The 25,942-nt window shown below is 40.0% G+C and overlaps 1 protein-coding gene across 1 annotated transcript in view; it reads left to right on the top strand.

Annotated features, from left to right (window-relative positions):
• LOC149240212 (sodium/hydrogen exchanger 4-like) overlaps positions 1-25,942 on the top strand; it is a 202,008-nt gene that overhangs the window by 130,562 nt on the left and 45,504 nt on the right. Inside the window, exon 9 of the mRNA XM_089370108.1 lies at positions 12,547-12,688. Coding sequence (XP_089226234.1) covers positions 12,547-12,688 — 142 coding nt within the window. The remainder of the gene's footprint in view (positions 1-12,546; positions 12,689-25,942) is intronic.

Here is a 25,942-nt window from a genome sequence, read left to right as displayed (position 1 = left end):
GATTGAGGTTATGATGTTGTTTTTAGTAATGGGAAATACTTTCTGAGACATGTAGCTACTAGGAAAGTGAAATAGATTAGAGTTTGAGTGAGGAATCTTTAAAAACTTGAGGTGGAAGCTTTCATTGCACTAAGTAGTAAGGCAGGAGAAGTGCAAAGTTGGGATGTTAGAGAACTTCAGCATAGGCACGTGGGACACTTACACCATGGAACCTTAAAAATCATGCAGCAGATTACCATCGGTCTCTCGAAATGCACCTTTAACTACCATGATGCCTTCAAGGGATGCACATTGCGGAAATATGTCAAATCCACCTTCCAGGGCCGAGATAGAATAGCTAGAGAAATCTTGGAGTGAGTCCAATTTGATGTATGTGGACCATTTTCTACAGCCTCTATAGAAAATCATAGGTATTATGTAATTTTTGTTGATGAATTTTCAAGGAAATGTTAGATCTTCTTCATGTGGAAGAAGGATGAAGTTTTCTCAAAATTTGTTGAATTCAAAGCATTGGTTGAAAAGGAGACTAGTTAGAAATTGAAAGCCTTGAGAAGTGATAATGGAGAAGAATATGTTTCTAGCACCTTCAAGGAATTTTGTGCCAAAGAGGGTATTAGAAGAGAATTGATAGCACCCCATAACTCACAGAAAAATGGGGTGGATGGAAGGAAGAACAAAATCATATTGGGAGAAGAAAGAGCCATGTTGCATGATTAGGGGTTGCCATTGCATCTATGCGAAGAAGCATGAAACACCACAGTTTATTTATAGAACAGGAGCCCTCATATAATACTTGGCATGATCACACCAAAAAAAAAAAAATTCTCCGGGAGGAAGTCAGATGTATCTCATTTCATAACTTTTTGAGCTACTGTCCATTTTCATATCCCTAAGGATAGCATGAAGAAACTTGAGCCTACAAATAATATAAGAATCTTAGGGTGATAATACTAAGGAGATATGTCGAATTTGATGAGGAGAAGGCTATGATATTTTCTCTAGAGCAAGAGTTGAGTGTCCCACCGAAGGAGGAGCTTGATGCAAAGCTTCAGGATGTGTCCCTTCTTCAAATTGATGGTTGATCATGATGATTAGAGACTCATTTAGCCATTCTAGTGCACCTTTGGAGCATTTTCATGCCCTAAAAGGCATGATTTCATGCTTACTAGGAGCTTGCAACTCACACGTGTGGGCATTGGCTTTATTTTATTTTTGAGCTATTACATTGGCCTAACCCATTTTACTTTGTGTCTACTGAAAATTAAACTTGCTTTAGGGGATTGTAGTTGATTGTTAGAGGTTTAGACCTCATATAGAAGAATATCACCTCTTTTCATTTGTCATCATCACGCTTGTGGATTTCGGTCTCACTAGAAGAGCTCAATTTAGCCTATTATACTTTGTTGCTTGGGGAGATGTGATATTATGTGGATTTTTTCTATTAGAGACTAGTTTTTGTGTTGGAGACATCTTTCTGGGATTAATGAAGGCATATTCTTGGATAATTTGTGGGTATTTTATTGCATATCTTTTATGAACTTATATGTGATGAAATATTGCTAGGGTTTCTATTTTGTTCCTTGTCTAAATGCAAATGTTCATTGGAAATTCTTGGTAAGATGTTGCAATCTGTAATCCTTGAACTCCCTAGAAAACTTCCTAGTGAGCATTTTTCTAGTTAATTTCTACACTCATAAAAAGATAGGCTGGTTTAAAAAGTGAAAACTAGTGTTTTCCCCCTTACTCCATGCAAAAATTTCATAAGACTCCTTCACCGAAGTAGGTAAAAGGCATTGGGATCCTTTTTGATGATCAAATATCTTGAAAACTCTTATCTTTTCCTCTTCCTTACTTTTTTCGGCCCTTCAAGGAAAACCGCTAGTGCAACGTTAAGCTAATGTGGCACCTTTTCACCTTGTTTGACCTTACCATCTCAAAATCTAGCATCTACCTTGGTGATAATTGCCTCATTAGGGCTGATGTCATCAACCCTAGGCAATTTAGGGCCTCATAAAACCATAGTTTTGCAAAATGGCCTCTACTTACGACTTGTTGAAGGTTTGCCATTCCATATTGTTGATTACACCCTTAAAGTAAACCCTAGGTCTGAAGTATTCTTTTCAAGGCCTATTTCATGGTACATTGTTCCTAAGCATAAAGAATTGTGCCCTAATCCAAGTGAGAAGTCCAAGTGAGAAGTACCTTAACTAGGCCTTTTCTCGTAGATCACCTTCAACCAAGGTTGCACGAAACGGGGAAACGGGTACGAGTTTCCGAAACGAGAAGCGATACGAAACGCGACCTCCCCAAATTTTGGAAACGGGGAAACGCGAATATATATATATATATATATATATATATATATATATTAGGACATTTAAGAAATATGTGCAATCATAAAGCATATGTGATACATTTTAATTTATTACATTATGATAAAATTGTCAATTGTCAATGCATAAACTATAAGTATCTAAATTTACATCACATTTACTCATGAATAATCACATAATGAAAATAGAAATATCCAAAATCAGCCACTAGAAATTTCTAATTTTTTGTCTCGTGCTTGATTGAGAGTCTCCTCCTACATAGTCGAATGACCTTAGTGTTCTTGATTAAATACAAGTTTCATACCCTAGTACCCTACATTCTCTTGATTATTGGAAGTCTCCCCTGCATAGAGGGCTTTGTTCTCTCGATTAAATACAAGTTCCATACCCTAGTACATGATAAAATCTAATGGAAACATTGCAATCCCCCCAATCTTGAAATCCTGAAAAACAGATAAGTCTGCTGGATTTTGAGTGAGATCTAAAATTTTACTTTCTCCATATGAAATCCAATGAGGGCGAAACCACTCTCAAACATCCTGAGTCATTTCATGGTAATGTTAAAAATTTAAGTAAAAGTGATATTCTCCTTTATTTTTCAACTGCATATCAACACTAGGGCAAAAGTTCACTTTTATAACTTTAGACAGTCATCTGGAAACAACTAGAAGTCACTAGGCTAACGTAAGAATAGATTAGAAAACAAATAAAAATAAATAAAAAAAAACACAAATGCTGAAACGTGGGTCGTACGGCCCTGAAACGTGTTTCAGGCCGTACTGGCCACGTTTCAGTTTTGTGAAACGTGGTAGTACGGTCTGAAACGCGTTTCAGGGCCGTACCAAACACGTTTCAGCGTTTCATACTCGTTTCCGTACAGAAACGCCCTCCTACCCCACGTTTCCTGCAACATAGCCTTCAACCTATTGACTTATAATACCCTTTAGGTGATATATACTGGGAAGGCTCCCGTGTGGAGAAATTCACTAAAAGGCAGGAGATGGAGAACTAAGATGACAACGATAACCACATGTTGTTATATGTTAGTCTAGTTCTTGCCTTGTGACGCATCTGACAATGCATGCTAGATTTTGAGGCAACAATGCCTTTTACTTCATTTTGATAATGCTTTGATATTGGGCATAGCTTAGGTGTCTAAGCGTGCATTTCATAATATATAATTTACTTACCCCTTAAAGATGAGTCGGTTTCAGGCTCATTGGGTTTGCGACATGCAAGCTTTCCTCATCATGTGATGGAGCATCCAGTGCTCAAGAATCAAGCGATGGCTAATCATGTGATGAAGTAGGCCCATTTCATGGTACATTGTTCCTAAGAATAAAGAATTGTGCCCTAATCCAAGTGAGAAATCCAAATGAGAAGTACCTTAACTAAGCCTTTTCTCATACATCACCTTCAACCTATTGATTTAGAATACCCTTTAGGTGATATACACTGGGAAGGCTCCCATGTGGTGAAATTTCACTAAAAAGCAAGAGATGGAGTGCTAAGGTGGCAATGGCAGCCACCTGTTGTTGTATCTTAGTCAAGTTCTTGCCTTGTGAGGCGTCTCATAGAGCATGCTAGATTTTGAGGCAACAATGCCTTTTACTTCTTTTTCATAATGCTTTGATATGTGGCATAGCTTAGGTGTCTAAGCTTGCATTTTACGATATAGAATTTATTTACCCCTTAAAGATGAGTCAGTTTCATGCTCATCGGGTTTGCGACATTGTAATATTCCTAATTAGACATGGCTAATTGGAATATTCGATTTTGCCCAATTTTTGCCTTCTATGGTTTTTTATAAATAAAAAGTGAGGACGGGGGACATAACTCACTTTAAGAATAAAAAGTCACTTCCTAGTAGCACAACATTGTGACTTAAGGAGGAGCCAAGGGGGCCAAAGGGGGACACAGAAATGGGGCCCACGCAGACACATGGAGGGACTGCACAGGAGGGAAGAACACATGGCAAGAGGGGAATCACGCAGGAGGAGGTGAGCCTAGGGATTGTGAAGGGCAGAGGCTATAAAATAGAGAGGAGCCCCCTCATTTTGGATCATTCAGTTATGTGCATTTGGAGCTAGTCGTTTAGACTTCTGAGCACGCTGGCTATTTAGCTAGTCTGCAACACTGTTTAGTGTATTGAGTGTCTCTGTTCGGAGATCTCACCCTTAGCCCTAGGGGACTTCGAGTGCCTGCTCGGGCAAGGTATTTCCTTTGGCATTTCAGTAGTAGTTTTATCAGCATTCCAGCAGCGTTTTGGAGGACTGCGTAGCACTGGGAGAGGGACACATTTCTTTGTGGCAGCAGTGTTGGATTGGGGTTTTTGCAGGAGGATTCATGCTGGGTGATTGAGCAAGGGACCAGCCTTTGCCTATTGGAGGATTTTTGGCAGAGTTTCAGGCAGAGTTTAGAGGGGTTTCCTCCAGTGGCAGCGCAGAGCACTGAGGAACTGCGTAGAACCCCAAGGGGGTGATTTTCGAGGGTCGGCTATTCCAGGAGAGCTTTCTGGGTTTTTCTGGGTTTTTGGAGTAGAGCCCGATTCCAGAGTTTCAGCATTTTCCGAGGAGGGGAGAAACCCCAAATCATTATTTGTTTTCTAGCAGCAACAACATACACGCAGAGAGGCCATTCCTTGTTATTCTGAGAGTATTTCTTCACTTGCTTTGTGCAAGTCGAGGTTCCATCTGTCTGATCACCTCTTGTACTCATTTTATTGCTCAGTATAATAAAATGGCTTAGCATTTCCCGCTGCATTTTTTGAGTTTCTGCTTATAATTCCTATTTACATTATTATATGTTGTGCCATTGTTATTTTGTCATTTCTGGGTTATTATATCATTTGCACATATTTGTTGGAGTTTTTCTGGGGTTTGAGGATTATTCCAGGTTAGGGATATTACAGTGGTATCAGAGCATAGATCTGTATTAGCCTATGGAGCTAGCAATCTATGACACCAGGGGAAAAACCCTACATTTGTTACAGAGGTAGGAGGTACAGAGACACTGGACGTAGGTTGGAGAATACCTACGGGGAGGGAGACTGTGTTCCTGTGGTGGACGCAGAACAGGAGGAGCCTGTGGTAGACGCAGAACAGAGAGAGCCAGTAGTGGACGCAGAACAGATGGCCGATGAGGACGGGAAGAAATTTGCGAATGTGCTCCTCAAATTAGTATAGGATCTGTCGAGGCAGATTGAGGCTATGGGGCAGAGATTCACGGCAGTAGAGGCCAGACAGCGTGAGAGCCCATGAGTTTTTCAGATTGGTGAGGGATCAGGTGCATCCCATCACTTGCCAGAGTAGCGTGATACTGCGCAGCAGGTGGCCTCACATGCCCCTACACGCTCTACCATGCCCACTTTCTTAGGAGCAGACACGGGGGCCGTAGCCCAGCAGGAGGCAGAGCCTGGACATATGGGCGATTATTTTGCAAAGTACCAGGCCTATGGGCAGGAGTTCAGGGAAGCCCTCTCAGTCAGGGATTTTGTTCAGCTCCAGCGAGATAGCAAACCTCGCGACCATCACAGAGGGTACCAGCATTACCATGATGGCGACACTCACCGTGCAGCGAGTAGATTCCACTTGCCTACGTTTGATGGTTCATCAAACTGTTTGGCAAAGTCTTGGGTGGAAAATATGGACATTTATTTCCAGCTTAACTAGATGTCAGAGACAGAGGCCATCAAGGTGGCAACATTGCATTTGGATGGTGAGGCCAAGGATTGGTGGTTTCATGGGATGGTTACATTGGGGCACTCCACAGTGACGACATATGCTGAGTTTACCAGGACCTTGATGAAGCGATTTGATCAGAGGGATCCAGAGCATCATTTTGTTGAGCTGATGAGGCTCAATCAGACAGGGAGCCCAGAGACCTACATTGCAGATTTCTTGAGGATCTCCGTGATGGTGCCAGACCTATCCATGGCATAGAGGGTCTATATGTATGTTGAGGGGTTAGCAGAGTCACTTCGGGGTTTAGTCCGATCCACTAAACCAGCACACTCCAGGACGCTATTAGCAGGACCCGGGACTTACAAGATGTCTTACCCAGGACCCGGACACCTTACCCCCAGAGACAAACTTTTTAGTCTAAGGGGAAGGATGTGAGGATTCCTCCTCCAAAGGGGAATCCAGGACGAGTACAACTTGACGACGATGCCAGGAGGGAGCTGAAGAAGAAGCGGTTGTGCTTCATCTGTCAGGAGCCGTGTGCACCAGGACATAGATGTGCTGCTGGCAAAGCACATTTTATTGAGGTCTTCTCCAAGAGCAGTGGAGAAGAGGATGACGAGGAGGATGTGGAGGCAGGAGATAGCCATGCCATACAGGGACCTTTGCCACCTCCACCACCAGCAGCAGGTGGTGCATCTTTTGCACCCACCGGAGGGGCCCTTGCAGTATTGCGAGGAGTTCCCAAGTATCTGACACTACGCGTATGAGGGACAGTACGTGGCCAGTGTGTATCGGTTTTGGTTGACAGTGGGGCAACCCACAACTTCATCAATGCATAGATGGTTGAGCGGAAAGGTATTCAGACAGAGAGCTTCGATGGGTTTTCAGTATTGGTCCCAGGAGATCAGACCATGACATGTGCTCGTTATGTTCTAGAGCTCTCAGTGATGATGGGCACCTACACATTGACTGACCACTTTTTCGTGGTCGATATCCCAGACACCAACATGATACTGGGTGTTCAGTGGCTTATTACTCTAGGGAAGGTCACGACGGATTGGAAGACCCTAGAGATAGAGTGGGATGATGAGAACACAGGTAGGCATGAGAAGATACAGGGACAACACACATATCCGCCTCAGACAGTGTCGGCTCATCGGATGGAGGCAGTCTTCTGGAAGGGAGACATAGAGTGGGCAGTGGAGCTGCGTGCATCAGAGGCAGGGATTACAGGGCAAACGGTACATCCAGAGATCCAGTCCATCCTTTATCGGTATGCCATAGTGTTTGGAGAGATTCCACCAGGACAACCACCAGATCGAGGGTTTGAGCACACTATCGAGCTTGAGTAGGGCATCCAAGCAGTGATCACCACCCCCTATAAGCACCCCAAGGCCTATCGGGACGAGATTGAGCTGGCTATCCAGGAGTTGCTGGCTCTTGGGCACATTCGACCAAGCACGAGTCCTTTTGCTTCTTTTGTGGTGTTGGTGAAGAAGAAGGACGGTACATTGAGGATGTGCATTGACTACAGGGCCGTGAATAAGAAGACCCTGAAGAACAGGTACCCCATATGCAGGATCGATGAGTTGATGGACAAGTTGAGGGGAGCACGATTCTTCTCAAAGATTGATTTGAGATCTGGGTACCATCAGTTTCGCGTGATGGAGCAGGACATTCCCAAGACCGCCTTCAGGTGTCACTATGGGCACTTTGAGTTCTTGGTGATGCCTTTTGGGCTAACCAACACCCCCGCTACATTTCAGTCTTGCATGAATCACATCTTCTGTAGTCACCTGAGGACGTTTGTGTTGGTATTCTTTGATGACATTCTCATTTACAGCAGGACTTGGGAGGAGCATCTCCAGCACATTGAGACGGTATTGCATATCTTACAGGAGCAACAGTTCTATGCCAAACTCTCCAAGTATGAGTTTGGGTTGACGGAGATGTTGTATCTGGGACACATCATAGGAGTGGACGGAGTGAGAGTCCACGGGGAGAAGATCAGGGCCATCAGAGAATGGCCGGAGTCGAGAAATGTGACAGAACTTCGAGGATTCATTGGCATTTGTACTTACTACTGGAAGTTCGTCAAAGGTTTCTCACAGCTTGCTACACCCCTGACAGATTTGACGAGGAAGGGGGCATTCAGTTGGTCAGATACAGCACAGCGAGCCTTTGACAGGCTCAAGGAGGTTATGAGTAGCTGCCCAGTGCTTGCATTGCCAGATTTTACGCAGCCTTTTGTTTTGGAGTGTGATGCGTCAGGAGGGGATCGACACAGTGTTGATGCAGGGAGGTCAGCCTACAGCCTTTGAGAGCCGGAAGCTCCTTCCGCACAAGAGGTTGTATTCTATATACGACAAGGAGATGCTGGCCATCATGCATGCACTGGCTAAGTACTGGCAGTATCTGGTGGGTAACAGGTTCAGGGTAAGGACTGATCACAACAGCCTCAAGTTCTTTTTGGAGTAGAAGCAGCTACAGGAGAGGCAGCAGAAGTGGATCAGCAAGATCCAAGCATATGACTTTGACATTGAGTATGTCAAGGGTAAGAACAACGTGGTAGCAGATGCCCTTTCACGTAGACTAGCCACGTTGTCTCTTATGAGCTTGGATACAGACTAGAGGGCTCGACTCTTAGTAGAGTACTCCAAGGGCAGGTTTGCATGTGAGGTTCTGGATGGGCAGGTGGCAGATGACATGTACAGGGTGGTCGATGAGATCATCTATTACAGGGACCGGATCTTCTTGATTGAGGGGTCTCAGCTCAAGAAGAAGATACTCCAGGCATCACATGATTCACCGTTGGCAGGACATCAGGGGTTTACCAAAACCTACAGGGCCATTAGGGAGAGGTTCTCATGGAAGGGCCTCAAGGAGGACGTACTCCAGCACATCTGGGAGTGCGATGTTTGCCAGAGGAACAAGGGAGAGATGAGCCATCTCGCGGGATTATTGCAGCCTCTTCCCATTCCGGAGGGGAAATGGGAGAGTATTTCGATGGACTTCATCACAGGGTTGCCCATGGTACAGGGCAAGGATTGCATCTTTGTCGTCGTTGACCAACTGACGAAGTACGCACACTTTTTTGCCATATCCGCACACTATATAGCAGCACAAGTGGCCGAGTTGTTCTTTAGAGAGATCTTCAGGCTACATGGTCTTCCTAAGACCATCGTCAGTGATAGGGACAACCGTTTCATGGGCGGGTTTTGGCAGGAGATTTTCCGGTTGGTGGGGACGGAGTTGACACCGAGTACCAGTTATCACCCACAGACGGATGGGCAGACTAAGATAGTTAACAAGTGGCTAGAGGGCTACTTGCGTAACTATGTTAGTGGGCAGTAGCGAGCATGGTTGAGGTGGCTGCATCTAGGGGAGTATTGCTACAATACTTCACATCACATGTCCATTGGTATGTCACCATTCTATGCCTTATATGGGTATCATCCTTTATCTTTTGCTGACATGACGTTTGGTGATAGCAAGGCTCCCAGAGCCAAGATATGAATCCAAGAGAGTCAGGATATTCTTTGAGCTCTCAAGGATAACATGACTACAGCACAGAACCAGCAGAAGCTGTATGCCGACAGGGGTCAGGTGGAGAGACAGTTCGAGGTAGGGGACATGGTATACCTATGGTTACAGCCATAACGACAGTCGTCGCTAAAGCAGAAGGGGGCTGAGAAGCTCAAGCCCCGCTTTTATGGGCTGTACAGGGTGATACGTAGGGTTGGACAGGTTGCATATGAGTTGGCGTTGCCCCAAGGCAGCGAGATTCATAACGTTTTCCATGTATCATGCCTGAAAAAGGCATTGGGGCAGCAGGTGACAATGACAGATGAGCTACCACCCATGGATGACGAGGGGAATTTGGTATTGCAGCCGAAGGCTATCATTGATACCAGGGAGAGGCAGCTGCGGAGCAGGACGGTCTGGGAATTCTTGGTGAGGTGGAAGAATTTGCCGGATGAGGATGCCACTTGGGAGAGTGAAAATATCTTGCAGCATCCATCACTTCAGTTGCTTGAGGACAAGCAACATTTTGCCGGGGGAGACTCTAATATTCCTAATTAGCCATGGATAATTGGAATATTCGATTTTGCCCAATTTTTGCTTTCTATAGTTATTTATAAATAAAAAGCGAGGACGAGGGACATAACTCACTTTAAGAATAAAAAGTCACTTCCTAGTAGCACAACGTTGTGACTTAAGGAGGAGCCAAGGGGGCCAAAGGGGGACGCAGAAATGGGGCCCACACAGACACATGGAGGGACCGCGCAGGAGGGAAGAACACATGGCAAGAGGGGAATCACGAAGGAGGAGGTGAGCCTAGGGATTGTGAGAGGCAGAGGTTATAAAATAGAGAGGAGCCCCCTCATTTTGGATCATTTAGTTATGTGCATTTGGAGCTAGTCGTTTAGACTTCTGAGCACGCTGGCTGTTTAGCTAGTCTGCAACACTGTTTAGTGCATTGAGTGTCTCCGTTCAGAGATCTCACCCTTAGCCCTGGGGGACTTCGAGTGCCTGCTCGGGCAAGGTATTTCCTTTGGCATTTCAACAGTAGTTTTATCAGCATTCCAACAATAGTTTCAGCAGCATTTTGGAGGACTGCGCAACACTGGGAGAGGGACGCAATTCTTTCTTGCAGCAGTGTTGGATTGGGGTTTTTGTTGGAGGATTCATGCTGGGTGATTGAACAGGGGACCAGCCTTTGCCTATTGGAGGATTTTTGGCAGAGTTTCAGGCAGAGTTTAGAGGGGTTTCCTCTAGTGGCAATGCAGAGCACTGAGGAACTGCGCAGAACCCCAAGGGGGTGATTTTCGGGGGTCAACTATTCCAGGAGAGCTTTCTGGGTTTTTTTGGGTTTTTGGAGTAGAGCCCGATTCCAGAGTTTCAACATTTTTCGAGGAGGGGAGCAGCCCCAAATCATTATTTGTTTTCTAGCAGCAGTAGCAGCACGGCAGTTCTCCAGCAGCATACACGCAGAGAGGCCATTCCTTGTTATTCTGAGAGTATTTCTTCACTTGCCTTGTGCAAGTTGAGGTGCCATTTGTCTAATCACCTCTTGTACTCATTTTATTGCTCAGTATAATAAAATGGCTTAGCATTTCCCGCTGCATTTCTTGAGTTTCTACTTATAATTCCTGTTTACATTATTATATGTTGTGCCACTGTTATTTTGTCATTTCTGGGTTATTATATCATTTGCACATATTTGTTGGAGTTTTTCTGGGGTTTGAGGATTATTCCGAGTTAGGGATATTATAGACATGCAAGCTTTCCTCATCATGTGATGGAGCATCTAGTGCTCAAGAATCAAGCAATGGCTAGTCATGTGATGGAGCATCCAATACTCAAGAATCAAATGATGGCTAATGAGGGGTGTAGAGATCAAGCTAGGATTTTTTCCACGTGCCAATTATGATCCAGCCATCTTTTTCATTTTAACTTTTGTTGTCGCCATCTTATGATTTTATCTTTTTCGTAGTTACATCAACCTCTAGGGAAAGGTTTTCCGGTCCTAACTCAAGGATGTGGATATATGAGTGCCAAATCCCAATGAACAAATGTCAACAAACTGGAAGAATGGATGTGAGATCAAGGGAATTATGAAAGGTGTTAAGCGTGGAATGGTTATGGACACTCTACTTCAATCTAAGTTTTCCTAGTGCTCCTCATATAACCCTAAGGCCTTAGAGGAGGTCCACTATACTAGGGTTAAAGATTAACCCCCCTAGTAAGGTGAGAGAACATGTTTATAGTGAAAATTGGTCAATCATTCAGATCAACCCTGTATCCATGTTAGAATGCCCGAAACATGTAAAAGCACTTGATTGCAAAACAAATGATCGCGGTGATTGTGGGTGGTTCTCTTTTGCTGCCCTTGACCTAGGTTTCGCAGTGAGGTCTTTCACAATGCCTGTTAGATTTAGAGGAAACAGTCCCAAGGAAGTCTTTCCCAAAATCATATTTATGACTTTAGTTATACTGATTAACATAATAAAATAGACAGTGTAAAAAATATTTTGTCCAACACAAGTTCATCCCTCACTTAATGGAGACTATAGTCTCAACAATTGATATCCTATTTTGCAAAATTGTGATATTCCCCCCAAAATGCTTTTTAGCATGTCATTTGTTTATTAACGTTATGATATGTGTTGTAATATTAAAATGTGGTGTTATAATATTTTTACAAGATAGTTCAGGTGTTGTGCGTTTTGGGTCTGGGCAAGCTCATTATAAACATCTTGTTAAATGTTGGAAGTAAGATTACATTAGTCCAGGTTGGCCATCCTATTCATGGCTTAAGTTTCTTCAAATGTGGACTATTGTTGTTTCTTTCTGAATTCTGCATCCCATTTATGTGAGTAATGAATTTTATAATCGCACTTTCTTAAGTCAGTGCTTGCAAGGATAATTGACCAGATTCAGATTTTTATTCATTTGATCTGTGTTAATGTATAATGTTTTTTATGAATTTATAAAATTTCTTACTATTAATTACCTTTTGGTTGCAGCCCTAGGACAATCATTGGGATCTTTTCTTCAGTTATGTCATTGATTCTACTTGGACGAGCTGCTTTTGTGTTCCCTCTTTCTGCTTTATCAAATTATATGCGAAGGGATTCTGAGATCAGACGGATTTCATTTAGGAATCAGGTATTTATCCTTGAAATGTTCTGTTTCTTTTCATGTTTAAAGCAGAAGATGTACTCAGTACAAGATAATATCTTCTGAATTTGATTTGAATGCCATTCACTATGCTGTCTGAACTGCCATGCCTTCTGCTAATAATCATTTCTTACTTTAAAAGGCAAGTTTTTATGCATTTAGACATTCCAAAATGAAATTCAATGCCAGACCATTTATTAGTGATGAAGCGAACATGAGTGTGACATGGATGGACATCTCAATAAACAATTACATGTGGAAGCTCAAGAGCCATAATACATTGCTGCCTTGTTCCCCTTTCTCTCTTCGTCTTATCAATAACGGTACTTAGTGTATTTTAAATATGAACAAAGGGGCTATCGAGTGATTTTTATTCCTTTCAGCGATATTATTAATACCCATTCATAGATAAACAAATAGATAGATAGTTTTATTGTAAAGATCCATGCTATTCATATCATACTATACAAACTTATTCTTTTAATGAAATTTCAAAGTTAAAAAAAGTGTTGTCCAATTTATTGCATCAATGTGTATGGATGTTTTGTGATTTCATTTATGTTCCTATATGGCCAGCATCATTTAATTTCTAGCCATAATCAGACCACTTTATGCAAGCTAAATTTATCATTGTTGTTCTAATTTCTCTAGGTTCAAGTTTGGAACCACTTGATATTAGAGAATCATTTTGCACATAGATGTTGGGTTCCTACATAGTTTATTGTAGTGACTTCATTCTCAAACAAAGAAGGCAACGGAGGATGAATAAGAGAGTCATGTTGAACTACTCAAAGCCAAATTCAAGGACAAGTCTATACATAGATAGTTGATGAATTTTCCACATTTGCTACAGCTCATGACATATTTTGTTGCAACCTTGTAGGCTATTAACCAAAAGAAGGCCCTAGGAAGTAGTTCCAACTCAGAAATTAGGAGTACTAGATAATGATTGCAAATCTAGGTTCCTCTCTTAAAGTGGAAATCAAGGTGGCGATTTTACCTTGTGATGTTTAGATGGATGCCTTCCAAATTCCAACTAGATCATTGGTTGAGGTAGCTAGATTCCTTTTATGAAGAACAAAAGCTCACAAATGAAGACAAAGTTAGAATCTTCTTAATTGTGGGAGTATTTATATGAGTGCAACGAGATCCTTGGTTCAAGTTATCGCCCAATTTTTTCATTTTGATAAGGTCGTTTAAGGCACTATGGTTATGTTACCATTCTTTTTAGCAGATTGTTGAAGATTCTTGTACAACGTGCTCTGGTCGGGACACATAGGATAGGGGCCCACTGTCACCTTGGCCTAAGTCCCCACTCTTTAAGCCCACCTCTTATGAAAAGGGCTTTTGGAGGCTTCCTATGATTTAACTCCAACCAAGTTACGCCATGACCAGTGCCTGGTAATGGAGTCAAATGATTGAATGGAGGAGTTCTTCATGGTGATCTGTTAGCTTGATATAAAATCCTGCAAATGAAAGAGAATTAAACCAGCACACAAATACTGAATATGAACAAGATGCAATATAAGTAGTCTAATTTAATGTACTCAAAATATGCTAACCAGAAATACAATTATACCTATGATTCATCACTTGGTTAGATGAGTTACTATAGAAAGTTGCTTGTTGTCCTATTTAACAGGTCTGAAAATATGTAAATAAATTACTAACAACAAGCCAAGACACTCAAAATTTCATTAAATATAGTATGTAAACAGTCAATTTTGGTGTATTAAAAATATCCTAATCAAATATCTAAGTGTTTCTATGATTAGACACTTGGCTAGGGGGGTTGTTGTGTAACATTGCTTGCTGCCCTGATTTTACATGTCTGTAATTTTTGCGGAAAATTCATAAATAAAAAAAGTCAACCCCTTGAAGAGCCACCCAAATGTGCAGGAACATAACTAGATCTTGGATACGACCATCCGCTTGATCATAGCCCTTGTGGCTTCACAAGGATGGAACCTACATCAGATGGATGTCAAGACCACGTTCTTGCACGGTTCGATCAAAGAAGAGGTCTATGTGGAGCAACCTGAAGGATTTGAGATTTATGATTGAAAATCTCATGTACACAGGTTGAAGAAGGCTCTCTATGGGCTAAAGCAAGCACCCCGAGCATGGTATGAGAGGATCGATAGCTACTTGATGAAGCTGGGATTCACTAGGAGTGAAGCCGATCCTAACCTTTACTTTAAGGTTGAAGATGACAAGCCTCTCATATTGGTGTTGTATGTGGATGACCTCTTTCTAATAGGTGCATACCTTCTCATTCACAAATGTAAGAGGGAGTTGGCTTCTGAATTTAAAATAAAGAACCAAGGACTTGAAGTGTGGCAGAAGCCAAGGGAAATTTGAAATGAAGAACCAAGGAATTGAAGTTTGGCAGAAGCCAAGGGAAATTTTCCTATCTCAAGGAAAATATGTGGTAAAGATTCTGAAAAGATTTGGAATGATGGACTGCAAGCTTGTGACTACCTCGAGGATCTTAACATTCAGAAGTTATATGGTATTGATGTCGGACCAGATTTGGGAAATGCCTTTGAGTTTCAAAAACTCATTCCCATTGATGTTCTTGGTGAACCTCCATCCAAACATATGTTTTGCAGTTAGCATTGTGAGCTCATATTTGGTTGAGTCTCACTAGATTGGTGCCAAGAATGTTTTGAGATGTCTTCAGGACACAATCTCTCATGGATTGAGATACATTGCGGAAATATGAAACTGCATGATTATTCGAATGCTAATTAGGCAAGCAGTGTGGAGGATCACTGGAGCACTTTTAGTGATGTTTCTCTTTGGATTCTGCTTAGTTATAATGGATGAGCAGGAAGCATAAGTCGGTTGCCATAAGCACCGCCGAGACTAGGTACATATCTACGAGTATGATCTCATATGAAGCTGCCTGGTTGGGGAAGCTCTTCAGTGAGCTGTTTGAACACATATCACTGTGATTCTCTGTAACAACTAGAGGTGGGATTTGATTATTGAGGAATCCAGTATTCGTCGATTGCTCCAGCAGATAGACATCATTTGGGATATGGTAAGTCGATGAGCAAGGAGGCTCCATCGCATTAAGATGATGTACAGGTCAATACACATTGTCAAAGCCCCGAGGAAAGATCTAATCTATGATTTTCCCAAACGACTTGGAGTCGTCAAGAAACCCTTGTACAAGGGTCCTGCATGTTGCATATTGTTGTCGCACAGATTGTCACGGCAACGCTCAGATCGGGGGCTGTCACTCTGATCCCCGATCTCTCCGTTTAAGCCTGTCTCTTGCGGCTAAGGGGGGTATACCCTGTAGGGAAATGGACGCCCAACTGTGAATCAGTTGGGTTGGGAGACACGAAAGGAAACCAACACTAAATTGATTTTTTTAAGATTAATAGACCAGTGCCTTGCGGATTTAATGTTTAAACGATCAATTATCAGATGCTGCAGAAATATAAACCATGTAGAGCACCCATTAAAAAAAAAAAAAAATTTATTTAAATGCGAGAAAATGCTTAAATGATACTCCAGCAGTTAAAATTTCGAAAGATAAAGTGCTTTAAACAATCACGTAAAATATTAACCAGAGATCACATTTATGCAGTTAATATTCAGATGAACATTAAATGATATTAAGCATTAATTCCCACATCAAAATTTTAGCCTCATCATAAAAGATGAAACCTAAAAATTCCCAAGTCAAGACTGAAAATTTCCCAAAATATTTTTATATTTTTCAAAGAAAATTAAATTCTAAATCAAAAAATCTATATAAAACTAAACTAAAAGAAACATTTTTATTTATTTATTTATTTTTATTTTTTTTATAAAAATCAAAACAAATTAAATGAAAATGAAAATCCAAATTTAATTTCTTTTTAGTTTTTAAACTTTTTCTAGATTTTTATTTTTTATTTATTTAAATGAAAAACAAAATAACTGAGAACCTAAATCTAAATCTAAAATAAGGATTAAATCTAAAACTATAAAATAATCAACACTAAAAAAAAAACTCTTTTTAATTTTTTATAATTTTTATGATTTTAAATTTTTTATGATTAATAAAACTAAGATTAAGATCTAAAAACAAAACTTTAATAAAACTAAGATCTAGTCTAAAACTAGAAAAAATCAAACTAAATCTAAGTCTAAAGCTCTAACCTAAAAAATAAATTTATAACTAAATCAAAATAGCCTAATGCGTAAACATTAAACAAAACCTAAATAAAGCTTAAATTTAACAAACAAAAAATGCACTTTCAAACCTAAACTAACATCACCTTACCATCCAACGCATGAAGTAAAACATTGGCCCGTATATGCGTTTTGTTTTACAGGTTTTTTTTTTTACGGCGGACAGATGCATGTAGCAACAGCGTGGAAGGACTCACGCAGGTTTGCAGGTGGCCCGATGTCCTTCACGTGGATAGCAGGACGAGGACTTGAAGCACGCGGGAGGAATCAACTTGCAGGTGGTCCGACGGACAGATGCACGCTGATCCAGCACCCAAAAACTTTGAATCGTTTACATAAGCCCGTGTATGTAAAAAACGTGATTTTTTGCAGCTGGCGTAAGGTGCGTGAGGGAAAGACGGAGCTGATGAGGAGCATAGAAACTGAAACCGTAGTCCAGAAACTTAATTAAAATTTAAAGCCTTTCCTGCTTCAGATTGCCTGATAGAAATATTGAAAATTTTTCAAAATCTGTACCTACAACCTGCAAAAACCAAACACCCAGAAATGATATGTGCATAAAACAAAACTGAAAACCCTAAACCCAGCAAAAAAAAAATTACAGTATTTACAAACTGAAAGCTCTTATGCAGCCAGATTTATCATTAATCACAGTAATATTATCATAATTTAATTTTAATATAAAACGCTTCAGAAAACCCTGCATGCATGCATAAAAATATTTCAAATGATAAGCCCGGGATCAAGAACTGGCTGGGCTTTTTCAGAAAACACAACCCAGGAGTTGGCTAGTTCAGTCGAGAACTTCCCCTAACGCCCGGTAATCTAAAAAATAAGGATTTCCTGCACAGCTTAAAATCAACCATCAACATAGAAGGAGAAAACAATAGTGAAACCCCGATCAAATGGAGATACCTGCCACTATATTTCAAAATCTAAACTATCATTCAAACCCCAAATATCAGACAAGATACCTGTGCCTAGATCAATCTTCATTAAGCTATCATTAGTGGCTGAAAATAAAATTATGCAAAAAAAATAGAACAATCTTACAGCATTTTCAGAAGAGTAACACCAGCAAGATTTTTAACCCCAAAGTCTTCTTTATTGCACAAAAGAATGACTACAGGAGAGCTTTCTTTAGCACCAGACTCTCAGATCCAATCCTCTCTCAAATGACCCCTAGCACCCTATTTAAAGGAAAAATTCCCAACAACTAGTTCGAGTGATCCATGTCAAAATGATCTCGACTGTCGATGAGGATCAAGATATATCTTAATCTCATCCGTCGAATTTTTAATGCATTAAAAAATTGAAATTCTGCATTTATTTACTCAAGATATTATTATTTTATTATTTTTTAAGTTTTTATTTTATTATTTTATTATTTTATTTTATTTTGTTTTATTTTTATTTATTTATTTATTTTAAATGGATCCTCGAACTTAGCCTTTGGAAAACTCACCTAGGACCTAGGACTTAGGACTTATGAGGGGAAAAAACATTTTCTAACCCTTAAGACACTTTACATCATGACTTTTACAACTTTACATCTCAAGGGGGAGAACTCATTTGACATAGACCCTCATAAACCACCCAGTGCTGCGACACAACTATAATCTAGCAGATTAACACACTAGGATTCTCCTAAGATTCTAATGACAAAATCCATTTCGGCTTTGGGGTTAGGCTGAAGGAAAACTCTGCCGATCATAGATCGGTGAGACGAAAAGCCTTCTGAAACGTAGATTATCACTAGAAAATTAGGTTCACCTAGGCAATTTACATACATGACTCAACTCTGCTAAGATTATTTACAATTCAATATGCAGACTGGGTTTACAACATAAATTGATCAAGCTGTCGATGATTGTCGAATGGCACGGACATGTCGATCAAGCGCTATCCCTTTTTGCGAAGAAAAGGGGGTGTACTGCTGGGAAGTTGACACGTAGTGGTCAACATCTGGCTCCACTTGGGGACACGTTGCTGCACTGTAGGAATGTGAGAATCCAGAATCTGCACGCATGCAACACACAACAAAACATGTAGCGTCCATCCAAAAAATCATTATATAACGTTAAGCACAGGAAAAATATAAGCTCTTCATTTATTAACTATCTAGTAACATGAAAAGTAAATCTTAATCCTAAAACAGAAATGAAAATGCTGAAAAAACAAGGAGTAAGGTTAGAAATACAGGGGATGCCCCATGGCATCAGATGTGTTCAATATAGTGTATACTGAGCATTTGTTTGCTTTCAGGCAAATCTGTCGGCTGCTTGTCGGATGTGCCATGTCAAATTCTACATATGGTAGGACTTTTTCCTATCCGAAAATCAAGCTGCTCGTGGTCGTCTGATGCATCAAATCTTCTTCTCATTCTCTTTCTTTTGCACTTTTTCTTCCTGGCAGGCTGCATCACTGATGACATGGAACTTTCTGCTTCAAAGTTATCAGATGAAGTATGTAAGATATGCGTGACATGTCTTTCTTTATCCTGCATCTGATCTTTATCATTTTTAATTCTATCTGGATCACCTTCAATTAACCACCTTTCAATCGAACCAATGACCTCCTCATAGTAAGATGGAGCTTGTTGCAGTGGATGAGAAGGTTTTTGATCTATTGATTCTTCCTAGTTTCCTTCATCTTCCGACTGCTGTTGAAATTTCTGAAACTGTATTTTAATGGCGTCTATCTGACTAGAGTGTTCAGCCCTTATAGCACTGATTTCTCTGGCATGGTCTTCTTCCATGGTCATCAAGCAATGTTGCATAGAGTTTATCTCTTTCTTATGATTTGCTTGCATGGTCGTCATATTTTCCTCTAAGCCTGACATCTTGCTTTGCATAAAACTAATTTCTGTGTCATGATTAATCTTCATGGCTTCAATTTCCTTACTATGTTGATTTTGCATGATCTCCATCTCCCTATTATGCTTTGCCAGGTGAGTGCATAAAGTTCTCACATCATTAGCATAATTAGTTTGATTTATCTCCATATTTCTTACCAGTAGCAATAGATCTTGTATAATTTGCTTATGATCTTCCTTTTCATTGTCAACACTACTATGATCTGCAATGGTACAAGTGGATGGCACATTCTGATATGAAGAATTGTCTTGGACAGTTGGACCTTTTACAAGATTACTTTCATTTTGTTGCACAATTTTAGGGGCACAAGGCGAGCTATCTGGATCACCATATCTATCTTTAAAAGCATCGACAATGTCTTGCAAAGAAATGAAGGAATCTTCAGGACAACTATTAAACCAGTTCAAAGCATCACCCTTTAAAGAATGGACAAATAGACACATCTTGACATCTTCATGATTATATTGAGGAAGTCTACAATATATGATCATTACACAAGTAAACCTGTTTAAATGTTGTCTAACAGCAACCGAGTCACCACCTGAGAACTTAAATAATTTAGAAATGGCCTCTTCCGGAAAATCATGGAGATTATCAGTAAAATGACATGGTTTAAAATTGTGTGGAAAAAGTCCCGATAAAATCGGGATTTATTCCCCAAAACGCGATTTTTTCAAGAAAAGGATTAAATCGGCCGATTTTTTGCCGACTTTTTAAGAAACGAAAAAATCGGGATTAAATCGAAAAAGTCGGGATTAAATCGGGACTTTTTCCAAAAAATCGTGGTAGTTTCTTTAATGATTTTTTTTTCTTTGAAAAAATCGGGATTTTATTGAAAAAGTCGGGATTTTATTGAAAAAGTCCGGATTTTTTTAAAAATGAATATTTTTGTATTTTTTTAATTTTGCCGACTTTTTGCCGACTTTTTCGAAAAACTCCCGACTTTGCCGAGTTTTTCAACTTTTGGACCCTTGCCGAATTAATCCCGACTTCGACTTTTTCCACATTGGTTTAAATGAATAATCCATGATGAATAATAAGGGATCAAATGGATGATAGAAAGAGATTTCTGCTCAAGAAAATTAAGAGATGAAAGAAGTGGAGTCGCCACTTGAACAATGAATCTAATTCTAGGATCCAAAAAATCAACCAACAAGCAGATATGAGGAAGGCTTCTTGCCTGGGAAAAAATAAAAGAAATGGAATGGAGTCGCCACCCAAACAAGAAATGAATCGAAGAGAAGTTGCTGATATGACGAAAGATAAGGTGATGAAAAGATCAAAACACGCCAAAGAATGTTGGCCGTTTGACAGGCTAATGAATGGCGTAAAAGATGAGATGACGCCAAAAAATGTTGAATCTGCCAACTCAAACGTGAGATGAGAAAGATGAGAGAATGATGAGAAAAGAGAAGATGAATGTCGAATAAACCAAGGACAGAAAAAACTCTGTCCCCGGCAACGGCGCCAAAAAATGTTGTCGCACAGATTGTCACGACAACACTCAGACCGGGGGCTGTCACTCTGATCCCCGATCTCTTCGTTTAAGCCTGTCTCCCGCGGCTAAGGGGGGTAGACCCTGTAGGGAAATGGACGACCAACTGTGAACCAGTTGGGTTGGGAGACACGAAAGGAAACCAACACTAAATTGATTTTTTTAAGATTAATAGACCAGTGCCTTGCGAATTTAATGTTTAAACGATCAATTATCAGATGCTGCAGAAATATAAACCATGTAGAGCAACCATTCAAAAAAAAATTAATTTTTATTCAAATGCGAGAAAATGCTTAAATGATACTCCAGCAGTTAAAATTTCGAAAGATAAAGTGCTTTAAACAATCACGAAAAATATTAATCAGAGATCACATTTATGCAGTTAATCTTCAGATGAACATTAAATCATATTAAACATTAATTCCCACATCAAAATTTTAGCCTCAGCATAAAAGATGAAACCTAAAAAGTCCCGAGCCAAGACTGAAATTTTCCCAAAATATTTTTATATTTTTCAAAGAAAATTAAATACTAAATCAAAAAATCTATATAAAACTAAACTATAAGAAACATTTTTATTTATTTATTTGTTTTTTATAAAAATCAAAACAAATTAAATAAAAATAAAAATCCAAATTCAATTTCTTTCTAGTTTTTAAACTTTTTCTAGATTTTTATTTTTTATTTATTTAAATGAAAAGCAAAATAACTGAGAACCTAAATCTAAATCTAAAATAAGGATTAAATCTAAAACTATAAAATAATCAACACTAAAATAAAAGACTCTTTTTAATTTTTTATAATTTTTATGATTTTAAATTTTTTATGATTTTTTATGATTAATAAAACTAAAATTAAGATCTAAAAACAAAACTTTAATAAAACTAAAATCTAGTCTAAAATTATAAAAAATCAAACTAAATCTAAGTCTAAAGCTCTAACCTAAAAAATAAATTTATAACTAAATCAAAATAGCCTAATGCGTAAACTTAAACAAAACCTAAATAAAGCTTAAATTTAACAAACAAAAAATGCACTTTCAAACCTAAACTAACGTCACCTTACCATCCAACGCAATGAAATAAAACACTGGCCCGTATATGTTTTGTTTTACAGGTTTTTTGACGGCGGACAGATGCATGTAGCAACAGCATGGAAGGACTCACGCAGGTTTGCAGGTGGCCCGATGTCCTTCACATGGATGGCAGGACGAGGACTTGAAGCACGCGGGAGGAATCAACTCGCAGGTGGTCCGACGGGCAGATGCCCGCTGATCCCGTGCCCCAAAAACTTTAAATCGTTTACATAAGCCCGTGTATGTAAAAAACGTGATTTTCTGCAGCTGGCGTAAGGTGCGTGAGGGAAAGACAGAGCTGATGAGGAGCATAGAAACTGAAACCGTAGTCCAGAAACTTAATTAAAATTTAAAACCCTTCCTGCTTTAGATTGCTTGATAGAAATATTGAAAATTTTTCAAAATCTGTACCTACAACCTGCAAAAACCAAACACCCAGAAATGATATGTGCATAAAACAAAACTGAAAACCCTAAACCCAGCAAAAAAAAAAATTACAGTATTTACAAACTGAAAGCTCTTAAGAAGCCAGATTTATCATTAATCACAGTAATATTATCAGAATTTAATTTTAATATAAAACGCTTCAGAAAACCCTGCATGCATTCATAAAAATATTTCGAATGATAAGCCCAGGATCAAGAACTGGCTGGGCTCTTTCAGAAAACACAACCCGGGAGTTGGCTAGTTCAGCCGAGAACTTCCCCTAACGCCCGGTAATCTAAAAAAAAGGATTTCCTGCACAGCTCAAAATCAACCATCAACATAGAACGAGAAAACAATAGTGAAACCTCGATCAAATGGAGATACCTGCCACTATATTTCAGAATCTAAACTATCATTCAAACCCCAAAGATCAGACAAGATACTTGTGCCTAGATCAATCTTCATTAAGCTATCATTAATGGCTGAAAATAAAATTATGCAGAAAAAATAGAACAATCTTACAGCATTTTCAGACGAGTAACACCAGCAAGATTTTTAACCCCAAAGTCTTCTTTATTGCACAAAAGAATGACTACAAGAGAGCTTTCTTTAGCACCAGACTCTCAGATCCAGTCCTCTCTCAAATGACCCTTAGCACCCGATTTAAAGGAAAAATTCCCAACAGCTAGTTCGAGTGATCCATGTCAAAATGATCTTGACCGTCAATGAGGATCAAGATATCTCTTAATCTCATCCGTCGAATTTTTAATGCATTAAAAAATTGAAATTCTGCATTTATTTACTCAAAATATTATTATTTTATTATTTTTTAAGTTTTTATTTTATTATTTTATTATTTTTATTTATTATTTATATTTTATTTTATTTTATTTTTATTTATTTATTTATTTATTTTAAATGGATCCTCGAACTTAGCCTTTGGAAAACTCACCCAGGACCTAAGACTTAGGACTTATGAGGGGAAAAAAACATTTTCTAACCCTCAAGACACTGTACATCATGACTTTTACAACTTTACATCTCAAGGGGGAGAACTCATTTGACATAGACCCTCATAAACCACCCAGTTTTGTTAAACAACTATTAACACACTAGGATTCTCCTAAGATTCTAATGACAAAATCCATTCTGGCTTTGGGGTTAGGCTGAAGGAAAACTCTGCCGATCATAGATCGGTGAGACGAAAAACCTTTCGGAACGTAGATTATCACTAGAAAATTAGGTGCATCTAGGAAATTTACATACATGACTCAACTCTGCTAAGATTATTTACAATTCAATATGCAGACTGGGTTTACAACATAAATTGATCAAGCTGTCGATGATTGTTGAATGGCACGGACATGTCGATCAAGCGCTATCCCTTTTTGCGAAGAAAAGGGGGTGTACTGCTGGGAAGTTGACACGTAGTGGTCAACACATACATTGAGCTCTGGGAGCTCTGAGGGCTTGCAGTTCTTACTGGAGCAACATACGACCACAGGGTGACTCACCCTCCCCTGGTGGTGCACATTGAAACATGATGATTCGCTCTCGTGTGGGACAAGATGATTCACTCTCGTGTGGAACAGGATGATTTGCTTTCCTGTGTAGCAGGATGATTAGTTCTCCTGTGAGGCCTGGATTGATGTGTTCTCCATGGTGATTGTAGCAGGATTGATGTGTTCTCCTATGAGGCCTGGATTGATGTGTTCTCCATGGCGATTGTAGCAGGATTGATGTGTTCTCCTGTGAGGCTTGGATTGATGTGTTCTCCATGGCGATTGTAGCAGGATTCATGTGTTCTCCTGTGAGGCCTGGTTTGATGTGTTCTCCATGGCGATTGTAGCAGGATTGATGTGTTCTCCTGTGAGGCCTGGATTGATGTGTTCTCCATGCCGATTGTAGCAGGATTGATGTGTTCTCCTGTGAGGCCTGGATTGATGTGTTCTCCATGGTGATTGTAGCAGGATTGATGTGTTCTCCTGTGAGGACGGGATTGACTAAGTTCTCCTGTTGAGACATCCTACCCATGCAGTCTGGGACTCATGGGAAGTACCTCTCATCTGATCAAAGAGCAGGGAAATGAAGTTAGGGACCATAGTAGTACCGATGGACGCATCGTTGTATCTACCGTACTCCCTACGCTAGGATGACCTCCATTGATCTGGGATCAATGATACTGGTCTGGGACCAATGGTAGGAGTGGTACATTCTATGACACTGACTTCGGGTCGGTTGTTATTGGTCTGGGACCAGTGGTACTCACTCTGAGACTGACTTTGAGTTAGTGGAGGATGTTACTTGTCTGGGACTAGTGGTAGGAGTTGTACATACTATGACGTTGACTTCGGGTCGGTTGAGACTGGTTTGGGACCAGTGGTACATACTCTGAGGCTGACTTTAAGTCAGTATGATACATCCTCGATCATTTCTTCTTCTTCATAATTCAGACAAAAGCAGAGCAGAGCAGAACAGAGCAGAGCAGTACAAATCAGTACAGGGCAGAACAAGACAAAGCAGAACAGACAGAATAGAGTAGAGCAGGACAAGGGTCAGGCTATACAGGGCAGTGCATTTGATGGATGTATAGTAACGACCGATAGACAGATTGCAGATGAAGTTCTCCCTAGTTGAGAGGGAGTGTTAAAATTGGCAACTAGGGCCAAACTTCATGTGGGTCATCTTATTCATGGCTGATAATATTTTTATTATATTCCTCTCATCAAGAGGTGTAGAATTGATATAAAGATCATCTGATTCTGATAAGTATTCATGGAGATATGAATTTATTTTGATTATGGAATTATTATCAAGCTGACCTACAACTCATGTAGGCTCAGAAGCCCAACAGTTGCATCTATTCAAACACCAACATTGTGTATAAATACAGGAGGACTTTTCCTCATTTGGACTCACTCATCTCATCACATCCCTCTCTCTCTCTACTGCGCAGAAAAGTGTCTCTTCTCTACTGTGCAGAAAAAGGTCTCTCCCTCACACATGTGAAGCCAGAAGCTGCTGAAACTGAAGCTGCAACTGCAGAAGTAATGTTTGACCTGCGTGGACCAGAAGATCTCCTCATCTGAACTGCGCTGTAGGTTCATCTAAACCTCCTCTGAAAGCCGCAACTTTTGGTGGTGGAATCAAGTCAATTCGACAGATGGTTTGCAAGATAT

This window comes from Pinus tabuliformis, chromosome 8, assembly GCF_031772625.1.
Source record: "Pinus tabuliformis cultivar Carrire ecotype Pingquan chromosome 8, CPIR1, whole genome shotgun sequence".
NCBI lineage: Eukaryota > Viridiplantae > Streptophyta > Pinopsida > Pinales > Pinaceae > Pinus > Pinus tabuliformis.
Note: the sequence above shows the minus strand (reverse complement) of the source record. Positions and strands in the feature narration are given on the sequence as shown.